General features: G+C 37.2%; 1 protein-coding gene across 2 annotated transcripts; it reads right to left on the bottom strand.

Annotated features, from left to right (window-relative positions):
* Positions 1–3,558: 3,558 nt before the first annotated feature.
* On the bottom strand, positions 3,559–16,475 carry LOC149832084 (hydroxyacyl-thioester dehydratase type-like protein). 2 transcript variants are annotated; one of them, XM_090012349.1, is made up of 5 exons: positions 16,130–16,475; positions 13,289–13,404; positions 13,010–13,187; positions 11,739–11,859; positions 3,559–3,761 (listed from the first exon to the last, which is right to left on the bottom strand). In XM_090012349.1, the coding sequence occupies exons 1-3, from the start codon at positions 16,409–16,411 to the stop codon at positions 13,073–13,075; spliced, it is 513 nt and encodes a 170-aa protein (XP_089868475.1). In that variant the 5' UTR covers positions 16,412–16,475; the 3' UTR covers positions 3,559–3,761; positions 11,739–11,859; positions 13,010–13,072. The 2 variants fall into 2 exon arrangements, with proteins under 2 accessions (XP_089868475.1, XP_089868476.1); XM_090012350.1 differs by having other exon boundaries at positions 11,739–11,827; positions 16,130–16,452.
* Positions 16,476–17,296: the final 821 nt, after the last annotated feature.

Here is a 17,296-nt window from a genome sequence, read left to right as displayed (position 1 = left end):
ATTAAATTCGATAAATCTCAAAAATATCTCGAAAAAATCTCAAGAGTTTAAAAAATTGAAAAAAATATAAATAACAACAAAAAAGGTAAGAAAATAATAAGTTTTGCATTATTTTTATTTCAAAAATATAAAAAAACATGTTTTAAAGGTTTTAAAATATAAAATAAACAGAAAATAGAAAATGAGAACTTAAAATTAAAAAAATCTCAAACCCAACCCTTTGACACCTTGGTGAGAGGGGGGTGTCAACGGGTCGGGTTTATCCGGACACAACGCGAACCAAACATTATAGGGTCCGGGTATGGTGACAAATAAGAAGACCCGATTAAGACCCGGATTTGATTAATACATGGACCTGGGTATAATTTGTGAAATTTTATACCAGACCCAGGCCCAACCCGAGTTTTCCGATTAAGACCCTCAATTTTTTAATATAAAAATGATAAAAATATTATTTTATCAGGTATAATATTTTAAAGGATAGTTGAGATGCGTATGCTTAGATGGATGTGTGGAAATACAATAAAAGATAAGATTCAGAACGAGGATATACGTAAGAAGGTAGGTGTTGCACCCATTGAAAATAAGATGAGAGAGAATCGTTTAGGGTGGTTTGGACATATTCGGTGAAGGCCTAATGATGCTCCAGTTAGAAGGATGGAGAAATGGGAAAATATATTAGTTAAAAGAGGTCGGGGTAAGCCTAGGAAGACATGGATGGAGATGATAGGAAAGGATATGAATGCTTTGAACCTCACCGAGGACATGGCATTGGATAGAAATGATTAGAGGAGAAGGATTCATGTGGAAGACCCAGAATGATTTTCTTTTTTGGTTCATATCGCCGACCCCAATTGTTTTGGGATGATGGCGTAGTTGTTGTTGTTGTAGTCCGGGTCTGGTTCATGTAGTTCTTATCAGGTCCGGGTGTAGTTTCTTTTATACTAGACCTAATTAGATCTGGGTCTGGATCTGATACCATACCCAAAAATCTGATTGGCTTGCGCAGAGGGCTGACACCCATGAGAATCAAACCTTGACTGCCCGTTTGCAGTCAAGGCCCTGCCCCCACTACGCCAAACCCCCCTTGGGTGATACAATATTGCTTTGAAATGGATTTCAAACTTTGTTGCAAACAACCACGTATTCAGCGTGCATAGAGAAATTCGAAATCCTTTTGGGCAGAGTTTATGCGCCTACCTATCCAAACATTGGAGCTAGGCGTTGCAAGTCAATGTATCTAAACAAAAGGTTGAATAAGATATCTGGAGATTCTGGACCATTTAGGATGAGCTTAAGTACCGTGGTTCACAAAACTGGGGTATATATCCTTTAAAATCATCGATTTGGATACTTTAGAGGAGGATTTCTCATGAAAAAAAAATGCATTATCAATCCAAAGAAATACCAAGAAGGAGAATTCTCAATCTCAATTTCTAGTGTTTGGATAACTTGGACCCACTCGTTCTTTTTGTATTATTAATTATTTGATCTAATCGCGGATTTGATGTAAGAATACTCACTCTTCTGGATTAAAGTATGTAAGGATGTAAATGGGTCAGTCTCAGTTGGATCTATACAAACATTAAATCGACTTGATCTGATAATGTCTAGTTAGATTTGCATTGAGAGTCAAAATAAAAATATGATATTGAATCTGGTGCTCATTAGCTAATTACATATAAAAGTTCTGTGTAATCAGGTCAGATTATCTGTGATTCAAATTCAATCAATAAAAAGGTTAGAATTTACTATATCTGATGAATTTGGATTGGATCAGATGTCAATCCAATCCATTTCACTGGCATTCCCCTCTAGTGGCTGAAAAAAGAGGTAGCAGCCAAAGAACACCACAACCACTACCTGGTAAGGGTGAAATGGATCAGGTTTGATATATCTGATCCAAGTCTAATGTAGGGTATGGATCCTTAATAAAACATTTAAATGTGCATTTGCCTCAGTTTTGGGTTATTTAATTGGATACTTTCTGGTTCAGACAATATCTAAATCCCATTTTCTGCTGGATTTAATCTTTGGTTTCATATCAAATATGATCCATTTGCATCTTTGTATATAAAAAACTTATTCTTTTGGTAATCTTTTAATGAATCCAATATTGATATTTGAATTTTGGATCTGGGTTCAAACCCATTTCAGTGGATATTGTTAGAATCCAGACTTAGATCCAATTTTGTTGCATACATTTTGGATTTAGATTTGGATCTAACAAGAACTGACCATCTTCCTGTCAATTCTACACTAGACTTTGGCTTGACATAATAACTTCATTGATAAAAGTGCCTTTCAAAAAAAAAAAATACTTGCTAGATCTTGATGGCTAACCAAGCCTTGTTCTTGATCCAGGCCATTGCTCCAACCCTAGCTTGCAGGCATGTTTTGGCTTGTCATGATGGCTATTTGCCAACGTATGGATAAAAGGCAACGGTTATAAACAATTTTTGTGAAAATTACGGGAGCACGTATAGTTTCAAATTTTTAGTTATGCTCGTTTGAGAAAACATAAAATAACTAAAAACTGTCGTAGTAAGAAAGATGCGTGTCATTGTGACAGTTTTGAAATCTCCATTCACATATCTATCACCCTACAAAGCACAAAATGGCTAAAGAAATTGCTACCTTAAGGAATTTTAGAGTTGGCAAATCTTGAATCCACCTCTTCACAAATTCATCTCCATAACATACCAGATGATCAAGTTACTCGGTGCTGAATTATGCGTACAGACAGACACACAAACATGCACATGCACTCTCTCTCTCTCTCTCTCTCTCTCTCTCTCTCTCTCTCTCTCTCTCTCTCTCTCTCTCTCATGGCACAAAACAAAGAAAATTTTTCACATCAGTTCTAATAGTAAAATTTTCTTTTCATATGAGATTTCTTCACACTTCCAAACGTGGCCTGAAGCACACACTCCCAGATCACTTTCAAACCTACCCACTCAACAACACAAGCCTCCAACTTGAATGATTGCATAAACTATCAAGCAGATCATTTTCCGTTGCCACGCGTAAAGTTGTGACGGCACGTGATGCTGGCATGACTGTGCACACATGGCAGCACCACAATGCTCGCACTATTTCCAAATCAGCATTGCAACTTCCAAAAGAGTTGCAATGATTAGAAAGAACTAAAATGGAGATGGAATTTTGAAGGGGCTTAAACGATTGTATTGACACAATGATTGTATTGACACAATGAGAACTTACAAGATTGGCAGTACCAACATTAGCATTGGAATCGACCATCAAGCGTTGTTGGGCTGAAGGCCAAGGTTTCAGAATCAGTGAGTCCCATTGTTAAAAGATATCAAAACCTAATGCAAGGTGGGTTTGTCTGGCATGATGTGCTCATGCCACTCGCTGTTTATCAAAAATAGATAGCAGCTAATCTGGTTGATCCCGTATGGGTGCTCCCAGGATAGTCAAGTCACATTAAGGTATGAGCAAGAATGCAAGCAACAAATGGATGAGCGCGCGCACACACACACACAACCCACTCCAAAAGGAACGAAGAACTAGACAGGAGATACAATGAAATGAAGGAAAACAAATTATATTTGTATAAACTAAGCAAATGCTCAGATTAGATTTATTCATGTCATAAATTGGAAACTAAAGCAATGGCTGATGAAACTGATATCGCACATTCCGTGTGAGATCAACTATACATACATTTAGTTCACCCAGACATCTATGCACATAAACCATGTTTATCAAGAGGAAACCGAATCGTGTCTGATTTACTGCACAAACAAACAAATTAAGAATAAAAAATTTGGCATAATAAGACGCCCAATAAGATTTATATCCACTTCCAACTTCATGTAAATCTCCACTGTATTACAAGAAACTGACCAAGAGAAAGAACAATTCTAGAAAATGCAGCCCAACATACATGTTTTTTCCCTTATATGTCCACATACGCATGCTTGTGTGAGTGCATATGAAAGTGACCATGTGCCTTTGTTCAATAAGCATGTGACAGGTGTCAGGTGTCTCGGTGTGTGAGCATGTGTACATATGTGTGTGCCCATTCCCATAAGCATCATACCGGATGTTATGAAACGCATTAACTACCTTAATCGATAAATAACAAGAAGAGAACACTTCATATGTACAATATTCCTAGTAAAGTTCCACTCAAAGTCCGATATAGAAGCATCATGACATCAAATAAATTTTGAAAGACAAAGTACACACAAAGGTACCGCAACATTAACAAATTCTGAAGGATTTAAAGTTTGATCCGAGCATTCAAACATGAATTTGACTTTTGGAATTTCAGAACTAATGTTGGAGACATCAAAAACATATAGAAACAGTTTATATGATGAACATGTTTTAAATATACTATATGACATCAAGAAGCAGTTACACCTGAAAAGATTCACTCCCTAGGGGTTAATTATTTCAGCTAGATAGGTAAATAGAGCAAACCCTAGACCATTAACCATCTGTTTCCTTGCCCTGCCAGCAACTTCCATGAGCCCTCCAATTGCCAAAAGCATTTAAAGTTTGATCTGAGCATTAAAACATGAATTTGACTTTTGGAATTTTAGAACTAATATTGGAGACATCAAAAATATATAGAAACAGTTTAGATGATGAACATGTTTTAAATAGACTATATGACATCAAGAAGCAGTTACTGATAAAGTGGTGTTTTGGGTCTGGATATCATACCAGACCCGAATCCACCTGTATAGCCTTTATGTACAACTTTATATTGTTTTATTTCATTCCGGGTCTGGATATTATACCAGACCCGGACCCATATTGTACACTCAAAACAAATTAATATACCCTCATTAGGTCACGATTTCACATATTGAAATCGTGACAGCCGCAACCCCTTTCTTCTTCTATTCCTTTTCTCTTTCTCAACGTAGTTCCTGTGAAGATTCTAACATGGTATCAGAGCCAAGGTCCATCTAGGGTTTAAGAGGCTTCCGAAGGTGCAACCGATCGACCAGAGGTTTGAGGTCTCCACTGTCTCCTGCCTTTTACTCTTCTTCAGTTCTTTTTCTCGTTCCTCCACCTCTTTTCTATTCTCTTGCTGGTGAATTCATGTCCCACGAGGGTCTGATATTCACGTGAACCCTTGTTCACGCAGACCCTGAGTGTCGCAAAAGGAAAATTCTACTAAAGTTGATTCACGTAACGACATGAATCGCTGAAGTTGATTCACTCGTTCACGTGGATCGACCAACCTTTTTCACTCACGATTCATCATTTCCTCTTTTCGCCTGTATTTTCAAACCTGGTGCACCAGATCTGTTTCACTTCTTGCGCATTCCCCTCTACGCATCTACTCTGCGTATTCAGATCTGAGAAATTAAGCCCTCTTTGCTGTTCGTATTTGCTGAGTGACAATAGTTTGTTTTTAATCTGATTCTCACCTCTTTTTTAAGTGTCTCATCTTTAAAATAAGTCTCCTCTCACTGTCACAGGTGGTACCCACATTGTTTTTATCTGAAAAACACTTAGTACATTCAAATTAATTTTTTGTTTCATGTGTGAAAATTTTCAACTTTCATTACGTTAATCTCCAATCTTATAAAAGTGTAAGGGAAAACTTATTTCTGATTCCCTTTAAACCTGACAGTCTTTGATCGCCAGTTTTAAGGTTTACACAGCCGCAAAAAAAAAAGGGGCGATCAACAAATCTTACTGGAAGAAGATTGAGCACTTTGTGAACACTCTTGTTACCTTTCCTTTCTCCATGGATTCTTATTCTTTTCAATCGAGTCTCTCTTCAAGTTTTCTTAATCAACTCGTTTTCGAAAAGTTAAACACCTCAAACTTCTTGATTTAGAAGAGACAAATCATACCTTTCATAAGGAGCCAAGGTCTCTTAGGTCACCTGGATGGAACCACTCTAGTTCCCTTAGAATTTGTTACGAGAGAAGAAAAAGATGATAAAGGGGCAAGTTCAATTGTGTATGTCAAAAATGCAGAATATCTCAACTGGAAAAGGAAAGATCAATCAGTAGTTGCATACATCACTTCTACCTTGTCTCAAGAGGTTCTTATTGTGATCCCCGACAATTGTACAACCCTGCAACTTTGGGAGAAATTGGTTTAGACGTATTCACAAGTTTCACAGGCGAGAATGGTTTTTCTCAAGAGGGAATTTCAGCTACTGAGAAAAGATTCCATGACCATCATGGAATATCTCAACAAGATGAAAACTATCACAGACCAACTTGAAGTTATAGGATGCATCGTGAGTGACAGTGATATGGTGCAGCAAACTTTGAGTGGATTGGGACCCGACTATAATATGATCGTCACTTCACTATTATGTTTGTCTGCCCTTCCTACTTTTGATGATTTGAGAGCTAAACTGATTCAGTATGAAATGACTCTGAAGGGATTTTCTCAAGAAACACATGCTCATACAAATTCCCAAGAAGTCTTTGCCACAGGAGTGACTTATGGTCGAGGACGAGGGCGAGGAGAACAAGGGCGAAATGGACACGGAGGACGTGGATTGCTTCCCACTCCAAATATCTTGACTTATACTCAGGGACAAAGGCCAATCCCCATTTGCTTCCTTTACAACAAAAGGGGGCATATCAAGGCAAATTGTTGGCACAACCCTGAAAATAAAGGAAAGGCTCCACAGACAGAACAGAAAGCAAAGCCCACTAATATCAGAGACAATGGAGAGATTAGAGATTTGTTAATATCTGCCCTCTCAGAATTGAAATTAAAACAGAATGATCAAGGCACATGGTTCGTCAACTTAGGGGCAGCAACTCACGTGACTGGTGATGCAGGTAAACTTTCTAAATCTATCCCTTATTTTGGCAAAAGTAACATTGTCACTGGAGATGGATCCTATCATCCTGTTTCCCATGTTGGAAAATTTGTCATTCCCATGTCACATTCTACTCTTGAACTTACTGATGTACTTCATGCTCCAAATATCAAGAAAAATATTGTCTCTGTTTCCAAGCTTGTTGATGATAATCATGCTTCAGTCGAATTCACTCCCTTCTCTGTGCAGGTCAAGGACCTTCGCACGAGGGAAACATTCGCTGAAGGAAAAATACGAGGCAATATGTATGTCTTTGAAGAAGCTCCATGTCATCTCGTTTTCCCTATTCATCTGGATTTGAAGTCTTCATTAGAGTCGTGTTCCTTCCCTTCAGCAAATGTTTTTAGTATTTCTGAATGTAATAAGCCTTTCTTATGGCATAGTCGATTAGGACATTGTGGGAGTCATTTTATTGAAAAACTTGTTTCTAATAATCTCATTCCAAAAGAAAGTCTCAATGTGGATGAGAAAAGTCAGAAATGTTTCAGTTGTTCTTTATGCAAAAGTCATGTATTGCCTTTTCATTCTATTAATAAGAGAGCTTCAAAGCCTTTTGAGATGATATGTTCTGATGTATGGGGACTTGCCTCAGTTGTCTCTGGATCTGGGAGCAGATACTACCTAATCTTTGTTGATAGCTGCTCTCGATACACCTGGATATATTTCATAAAAAATAAGTCAGAAGTTTTCCTTTTGTTTCAAAATTTTTTTTCCTTAGTAAAAAATCAATTCTCTGAGTCTATCTAATTCTTTCAATGTGATGGAGGTGGAGAGTTCTCATCTAATGACTTTATTTCTTTTCTTCAAAATAATGGGATAGGAAGAAGGGTGTCCTACCCACACACGCCTCAACAAAATGGGATTGCTGAGCGAAAACACAGGCACATCGTTGAAAGTGCCATGAGTATGCTCCATGATAATAATCTTCCCATTAATCTGTGGACAGAAGTCTTTCATTCCGCCGTACATGTGATAAATAGATTGCCTATGGTTGTTCTAGAAAATAAGTTTTCTTATTACTATCTTTTTGGAGCTCATCCTAGTTATCATGATTTGCGTGCCTTTGGATGTGTTTGTTATGTGCATATTGATCGGTCCCTAAGAAACAAGTTTCAGGACAAGGCTCAGAAGTATAGATTTATGGGATATGCCGACGACTACAAAGGATACAGGTGTTACGATCCCGTCAACAAACGTATCAGAATCTCAAGAAATGTCATCTTTGATGAACACAATTTTGATCACAAAGCTGGCACAATGGATATGTCCTCTACCATGACCGAATTTTATTATCCTTGGCTGAATTCAGAACTTTTTGCTAGTTCCAATGAAGTATGCCCTCCAGATTGTGGGCAGCAGGAAAAAGAAATGTTTGAGACTATTGGCACATCGGGATCACAGGATTGGGAAGAAATATCATTTGTATCGGGCAGATATAAGGGCATTTGCTATGCTAGACAGAGAACGACAACGCCAAATCTTTCAAATCACACCTCAGCAGCTGCACCTACTCCCTCATACTCTTGAGGTCAGAAGATCCAATCGCATGCGACATCCTATTGATAGGTGGGTCAGCTATAACAATTTCTCTTTGGACTTTCAGCTCTTCTTAACTGCTCTGAATAAGGAAGATGAACCTATCATGTACTATCAGGCAGCTACTTTCACTAAATGGGTAGAAGCCATGAATGATGAAATGCAAGCCTTACATGAATGTGGAATCTGGGAAATCGTTCTCAGACCACCTGACAAAAATGTTGTTGGATGCAAATGGGTCTACAAAATAAAGTATAAACCAGATGGAACCATTGAACGATACAAGGCGAGACTGGTTGCAAAAGGATTCACTCAAGAAGCAGGACAAGACTATGATGAGACATTCAGTCCAGTGGTGAGAATGGGAACGATTCAAATTATTCTTTCCTTGACCGTTGAGCATGGATGGAAGCTGAGTCAGCTTGATGTAAAAAATGCATTTTTGCATGGGGATTTGAAGGAAGAAGTCTATATGGAACAACCCCTTGGATATCAAGAACAAAACTGTAAAACACAAGTGTGCAGGCTAAAAAGAGCTATCTATGGCCTAAAACAAGCATCTCGCTCTTGGTTTGACAGCTTCTCCCTTGAGATTCAGAAACATGGATTCTCACGCTCCCTATTGGATCACTCATTATTCATTTTTAGAAGGCAGAATGTGATCACTCTATTGTTAATTTATGTTGATGATATAGTTATCACAGGAAACTCTGAAGATCACATCAAAGAAGTAAAAGATCTATTAGGTCAGAGATTCAAAATGAAAGATCTCGGAGCCTTGCGCTATTTTCTTGGCGTAGAATTCGGTAGCCAGGCTCATGGCTTGACTCTCACTCAGCACAAGTATACGATAGATGTTTTCGGCAAGGCAGGTATAAAAGACTGCAAACCTTTAGCCACTCCAAGTGTGCTCCACAAAAAATTAAGTGCTCATGATGGAGACATGTATGAAGACCCCACCAGGTATCGCAGTCTAATAGGAATGTTACAGTATCTCACATTTACTCGACCTGATATTGTTTATTCAGTCAATAAAGTGTCTCAATTCATGCATGCAGCACGTACTGGGCATATGGAGGTGGTTAAGAGGATACTCAGATATCTGAAAGGGACCATTGGAGATGGGTTGATATATTCTTCACAGTCGTCTGGCAAGAATATGCATGAACTTATTGTATATTGTGATGCAAACTGGGCAGGAGATCCTGATGAGCGAAGATCTACATCAAGATATTGTGTTTTTATTGGGAGAAACTTAGTCTCTTGGAGTAGTAGAAAACAAAAGGTTGTTGCTAGATCAAGCACTGAAGCTGAGTATAGATCCATGGTTGCCGCTACTACCGAAGTCACATGGGTCAGGCACTTACTGACTGAAGTGGGAGAAACGATCTCTCTGTCTACCTTGTTGTGTGACAATTAAAGTGATCTCAATATGACATTCAATCCAGTACACCACAGTCGTGCTAAGCATAATGAGATCGACCAACATTTTGTGAGACAAAAGGTTGAAGAAAAAGAGATTAAGCCTGAATTTGTTAACACTGAAAGACAAGTTGCAGAGATCATTTTTGGACGCTTAAAGGCAAGTTGTTCATGGTTCAGAACCATGATCAACTTGAGGGGGGGTGATAAAGTGGTGTTTTGGGTCTGGATATCATACCAAACCCGAATCCACCTGTATAGCCTTTATGTACAACTTTATATTGTTTTATTTCATTCTGGGTCTGGATATTATACTAGACCCGGACCCATATTGTACACTCAAAACATATTAATATACCCTCTTTAGGTCACGATTTCACATATTGAAATCGTGACAGCCGCAACCCCTTTCTTCTTCTATTCCTTTTCTCTTTCTCAACGCAGTTCCTGTGAAGATTCTAACAGTTACACCTGAAAAGATTCACTCCCTTGGCGTTAATTATTTCAGCTAGATAGGTAAATAGAGCAAACCCTAGACCATTAACCATATGTTTCCTTGCCCTGCCAGCAACTTCCATGAGCCCTCCAATTGCCAAAAGCATTTAAAGTTTGATCCGAGCATTCAAATATGAATTTGATTTTTGGAATTTTAGTACTAACATTGGAGACATGAAAAACATATAGAAACAGTTTAAATGATGAACATGTTTTAAATAAGACTATATGACATCAAGAAGCAAATAGAGCAAACCCTAGACCATCAACCATCTGTTTCCTTGCCCTGCCAGAAACTTCCATGAGCCCTCCAATTGCCAAAAGCACTGACAGAACTTTTTATCTTTTCAAGTTTACAAATTTTATTTCTTTACATTTCCCTGTAATCTTTTGAAGGGCCTCAAACAAGCTCATCCTATATATAAAAGGGTGACTCCTAAAAATTTTGTTATCAAAATTCTAGTTAGTTAATCATCCCAGCAATAAATGTTAACTGCAAACACAAGATGGCTTCTGCAAATTCAGCTGCCTTCCCATATTAAACTCATGCAATAATTTAATTATCCACAAAGAAGACGCTCTTTATGCAATGAAAATTAGGTCGTATAGGATAGAAAAACTTAATGGGTATGTTCTACTTTAGGTTCAGATTACTGGATGGGCACTGGGAAGAGATTCAGGTCAAAGAGCCTACAGTACCCCGTCTAAAAGTGCATTGAAGATGGATCAAGAACCTGTTAAAATTGTAGAAAAAGAGAAAATCCTACTCGAAGGAAAGCACTTAAGATATTCACTTTACTCCTTTCATTTCTACAATTCCAGATCTCTAAATCCCTTCTTTATTCCCTTCTTCCAATCAAAGCTTTATAAAATTGAGGCTTATGTTGCATTTTAAGGTTTTCAATAAATTGCGTGTGCGTGTGTTTGTTTGTGCATCTCGATTATCATCATCATCAAGTCTTTTCCCACCAACATAGGAGTTACATAAGATATAGATGCAATACTTATACATATACCGATGATAAAATATTTATCAAAACCTTTTGCTCCAAAAGATTTTGAAGCCATTGCGGTTCCATAAATTAACTGCCATCATTTGGGATAAAAAGAATAAATATCTTTTAATCTGGAAAGATAAGGCAAGTATTAATGTGCGCTTTTTACAGATGCAACACCCACATGATAAAAATTAATGCAGAGAACCAACATGGTAGTTCAACTTGTTAGCAGCAAAAAGAATTCATTAACTTGTTAGCATCTGCTAAAGGATGTGGATATTGACATACATATGTGAATTGCACACGTGCACACGCATGCATGTGTGCACAACACGTGCATGAATATGCACAACCTTTTTCAAACAGAAAAATCCAGAATAGGAAAAAAAATAAACAAGTTAATCAAGAACACTAAAGCAACACAAGCATAGAAAAAGATGCACTACCTTCTAGATCTCCCAGCAAAACAATGCACTAAAACACCACCACCCATCCTTTTGGCTTCATCAATGAAGGAGAAACACGCATCAAAATACTGCTCCAAATTTGTATCACGTGTGTCAAGCACTGATATCGATGAAAAATACAAGAGTGAAAGTCTAGAAGGTTAACCAAAAAGTTTGTTACCTAATGGCCTATTTTAGATACCGATGTGCACTCTTTAAAAATTCATATAGCAAATGCAGTTCAGCAACAGCCATGATAACAAGAAAAAAAAAAACATAATGAATCACATCAGTTCACTTTGACTTCATGTTAATTTTGACACAAGAACATGGATAAGCTAAATCTTTGTAAAGAGCAACCTTGCACTCTCCAGAATGCAGTAGGCAAGTTACAAACCGTTACTGAGCTTTAGATGTCTTTATGATGCCCATGATATTGGATTTTCGGAAGAGACAAGCAGCCTCTTCATAATTGAGCATCACCCATGACATTATTGGTCAAAGTCATCAGCATCATCCATATTGATAAAAATAACAACAGAAAACCCAAAAATCAACCCGTACCCAGGTGACATAGGTAGTAAGCATTAAAAAAGAGAAGTTTCATAATGTCTTCATTAATTAGTTCACTAATTACAATAAACACAAGAGTTGAATAATGTGTGCTCTTCCATAATAATATTTCTCTTTTCTTTCTTGTCTTCACTAATCACAATAAATTAAGAAGAAACTTATATTTTTTTGTTTTCATAGCTTATGAAATAAGTGAATAGGACTCTATTAAAGTCGTATTTATATAAAAAGTTGCCATAAAAGTGAAAAAGGATCCAAAATAAATTGCTTGAAAATTTTCAGCACAAAAAAGTGAAAATCTTGTATCTTACGATACAGCATGTACCGTATGATACAGTTCGATACACTGATATGGTCCGATATGCTGCATTTTCCGATACTGTGATACACCGTATTGTATGATACAATACTGATAACACTGCTAAGAACCTTAAAAATTCTCTACATAATTAATTCTGATTTCTGTATACAAATAGTTGACTTGTGCTAACTGCATGGACAAAATTCTTTATGGCATCAACTGTTTTCAGGAATGAGAGAACTGCCTCCTTATCAAAATAACAGATTCCATTGTCTTGAACAAAGCCTTATAACCATCTATCAAATTTCTTGGTCTTGAACTAATAAACTTACAAATGAACAATCATTCCAAGGTTCTTCATTTTAAACAAAAAATAATTGGGAAAACAGTAAAGTACCTGAATCGGTAATATAGCTGAGACAAAAAGCAACAATAAGATAATCAGATAGAGCTATGAAGATCATGGCACGCTAGATTGCACATCGCTCATTTCTAAACTTGGCAATATTGCCACAGCTTCACCTTCGATTACCAACACATCCCCATTTTTTATGCATTTAGTCAAGAATCTTGCACTGCATAAAGAAAAGGAGGGGAAAAACTTGGTTAAGAGAGCTGAACAGGAGCATCAGATTTTCCAAAAGATGAGAGTATAAAACTAAGATTGGATTAGTACATGTGTCTCTTTCTGTTCTCTCTTAGATCTAATGCTTGAACTTCTGCAACAACTTCCTCCCCCACATAAATTGGTGATTTAAACTTAAGAGTTTGAGAGACATATACTGCCCCTGGCTGCACATATTCATAAAAGAACAAGTAGTTAAAAACCATAGTTGCTAGAACATGAAGAGGTACAAGAATCGGAATCGGGAAGCTGCCAATCCAAATTTTTGGAGGATTCGGGAAGCAGGAAGTGAATAGGAAGTGGTAGGGGGAATCGTTCAAGAAGCGGTATAAGAAATTATGGAGAAACAATGATAAAATGATAGATGTAAGAAGACAACTTTTAAATAATAAAGTTCTTTAAAGAAAAAAGAAGTACGTCAAAGTGAATAATTAAGAAATGATGTCAACAAATGTACCGTGGTGTATGTTGTTTGCTGATGATATTGTTTTGATTGATGAGTCTAGAGCTGGGGTTAATGCTAAGTTAGAATTACGGAGACAGACATTGGAAGCTAGAGGTTTTAAGTTGAGTAAGAGTAAGACTGAATATATGGAATGTCGGTTTAGTAAGCAACGAAGTAGTGATGGGAGTGTAGTGAAGCTTGGTGAGCAAGATATACCGGTGAATGATTATTTCAAATATTTGGGATCCATCATTCAAAAGTATGGAGAAATTGATGGAGATGTAAATCATAGGATAAAGGTTGGGTGGATGAAATGGAAAAGTGCTACTGGAGTGCTGTGCGATCGTAGAATGCCATTGCGGTTGAAGGGAAAGATTTATAGGACGACTATTAGACCCGCTTTACTATATGGTACGGAATGTTGGGCTGCCAAGAGACATCATATTCAAAAAATGAGTGTAGCTGAGATGCGGATGCTTAGATGGATGTGTGGAAATACAATAAAAGATAAGATTCGGAACGAAGAGATACGTAAGAAGGTAGGTGTTGCACCCATTGAAAATAAGATGCGAGAGAATCGTTTACGGTGGTTTGGACATATTCGGCGAAGGCCTAATGATGCTCCAGTTAGAAGGTTGGAGAAATGGGAAAATATATTAGTTAAAAGAGGTCGGGGTAGGCCTAGGAAGACTTGGATGGAGATGATAGGAAAGGATATGAATGCTTTGAACCTCACCGAGGACATGGCGTTGGATAGAAATGATTGGAGGAAAAGGATTCATGTGGAAGACCCAAAATGAATTTCTTTTTTGGTTCATATCGCTGACCCCAATTGTTTTGGGATGAAGGCGTAGTTGTTGTTGTTGTTGTTGTTGTTGTCAACAATTGACAATTATATCATTTAATAGAGTAACTAAATAACACATAATCAATAAAAATACAAAACCTCTAAAAACTACAAGTTCATAAGTTCATTTCAGACATTCGATACAAAGCATTGAAATAATAAAAAATTTGTGCAACAATTGAAGTGTAATTCATCACATATATTACAATTCTAAGACACTTCAACTAAGCCTAACAATATAATAAACTATTATATGATACCCCAAGAAATGTATAAGAGTGGACAATGTTATATATATATATATATATATATATATATATATATATATATATATATATATATATATGTTAATAAAACAACATTATCTAACAACATATAGCTAATTATGTATTGCTAACCCATTATGACCGCCCTTTCTTCTCAGCCCAACCTCATGGAACTTAGATGTACAACATAGAGACCATGGTGTGGTGTTGTGGTTAATGTAATGTATTCAATATAGTGGTGATGCATTATAAGCTTTGTTGTCATTCATAGTTGAATATTGATACTGAAATTAGTTCTATGTTGGTTTTATATAAAAAGTTCTGTTTGGTGTCAAGAAAAACATGACCGACTTCATGGCTAACAATGTTTCTACTTGGTTGCTGTTTTGGATAATAGTATCCCACGTTTATTATATTTATATATAGCAATCATCATTGCAGGCTCAGCTACAGAACCAACTGCTGCAAAGTCATATCCACTCTGAGTTCCAACGGCAACAATTGTTTGGGCCAAACCAGCAGCTCCAGCAACACATACTTCTTCGCAACCTTCTCTATTACCTAAAAGCTTACAATTTCAAAATCAGGTGGCAGAACAATAAAGCATATGCAACAACAGTTACCATTACCTCCAAATCAACTAGAGCCATAAGTGTTGCAGAAATGACAGCAGCAGCGTCAGCCACAATGATAGATAATAATGCAAGTCAGCTCTAGTTCGTTGCCTCAGCAGATACCCCACCCACAAACAAGGATGTAGATCCAGCTAACATCTCTACTATACCAACAGAGCCAATTTTGTGATTCTCGATAATGTAACCAGAGGTTATGAATTTGGAAGTTGTTAAGGAGCATTGAAACATGTTTTCTGATTATATAGATAATAAAGTTTGAATTTTTTTTATCTCAACTGCACCGAATGATTATTTTTTTTGCCGTTTATGTAGGGCAGACTATGGATTATAGTTGTCTTGGAATGAAGTTTGAATACAAAAAACTGAATTTGGAATTAAATTCCACTTTCCACAAGTGAATACAAACAATGGAAAGGGATTCCTATTCCAAATCAATGAATTAATCCAAACAATGCATTTGGATTCATGGGAATTCAATTCTCTACAATTCTACGGATCCAAACAAGCCCTAAAATTAACCGAGACTAATCAGAAAAAAAAAACTACATAAACTCCAGGTTTTAAGCGTTTAAAGAACGATAGAAAAATCAAACGAAATGCAAAATGGGAAAAAAAAGGAAGCAGCTAGAAAAATTATGTTTCGCTAATTTGAAAACGAAATTAAAAGAAAATTTAAAGAGAAGGAAGGGAGGAACTGACGAAATGAGAGGCGATGACATTAGGGAAGAGGGAGGCGACGAGGATCCCGTGGACGACGCGATCGTCGAACCCAAATCGGCGGGCAAGTTCGGGATCGAAGTGGACTGGGTTCGAGTCGTGGCTGACCTTTGAGTAGTCTTCGACGTCGCCGGGAGTGAAGACCCTCGACCTCCTCAGAACATCGCCGATTTTGATCGGCCGAGTCGACGACGACGAAGAAGAAGAAGAAAATAAGGAAACAGAAAATCGAACGCCGGATGCGAGAGTCTTCCTCAAGAACATGTTAGGTTTCCGCGAAAGGAGATGACCGAGGGAGGCGAGGGTTTATCTGTTCCGAATTTCAACAGATGAACCACAAACCAGGGACGTTTTTTAACGTTTAGTTCTTGATCTTCAAAATAAAACTGAAAGTGGGTCTGGTTCTGGATCTGATTAAGAAGTTCGGATACTGGATCCAATCAAATCTTCCACAAGAAAACTATACGCGGGTCTGATAAGGATTACATAAACTAGACCTAGTTCATATATATTAAAATAATATTTTCATATGTTTTTACATTGAAAATTTTCATAAAACCAGACCTAGTTCATACCCATTAAAATATAGATTGAAAATTTTCAGATTTTAATTGGAGCTGGGGTAGACCTGGGATGCGAGAGAGATTTCATGAGTCTGACCAGGATAGTTAATTAGAACCCTTCCTTTGTTTTCAAACCTTAACCCTACAGGATCTGGTACAGGTCCGGATCAGGTGATACCAGACCCGTTGACACCCCTACCTTGGATCCCATTGTCGAGCAAACTTCTAAAATAGATTAGGTCTCTGATCGTGTAACCGACTTACTTTTCATGGATCAGGATCTTAAAATAAGATCTGAACATATAACTGCATCAGGTTTGGACTTATGTAGTTAAACTTTTTTGTATTCGGATCAGATCAAAATCAATTTTTATGTCAGATCTATAATTGGATCCAGATAAGTCCAATCCAATTCTTCATTCCAACCGATATGTGGGATCCCGTACACCTATAGGAAATTCAGATCTTTAATCAACTCTACCTCGTTGGATCTTATTTGAATCAGTATTGAGATTCAGAAATATTGCTTAATTTTGGACCCTTATTTGCATCAGGATTTGAATTACCTGGGCTGCATTAAATCTAA

The sequence above is a fragment of the Nuphar pumila genome, chromosome 7 (assembly GCF_984573655.1).
Source record: "Nuphar pumila chromosome 7, dmNupPumi1.hap1.1, whole genome shotgun sequence".
Taxonomy (NCBI): Eukaryota; Viridiplantae; Streptophyta; class Magnoliopsida; order Nymphaeales; family Nymphaeaceae; genus Nuphar; species Nuphar pumila.
This window is presented reverse-complemented; position numbering and strand designations above follow the sequence as displayed.

What these genes read in the sequence shown, in the direction of transcription:
- LOC149832084 (XM_090012349.1), bottom strand. Translation starts at nt 16,411, where the DNA reads ATGTTCTTGAGGAAGACTCTCGCATCCGGCGTTCGATTTTCTGTTTCC. An exon ending in ATGTCATCGCCTCTCATTTC is followed by an intron (nt 13,405 to 16,129) that starts GTCAGTTCCTCC and finishes GAATATGTGCAG; the next exon opens with CCAGGGGCAGTATATGTCTC. An exon ending in GAGAACAGAAAGAGACACAT is followed by an intron (nt 13,188 to 13,288) that starts GTACTAATCCAA and finishes TTCTTTATGCAG; the next exon opens with TGCAAGATTCTTGACTAAAT.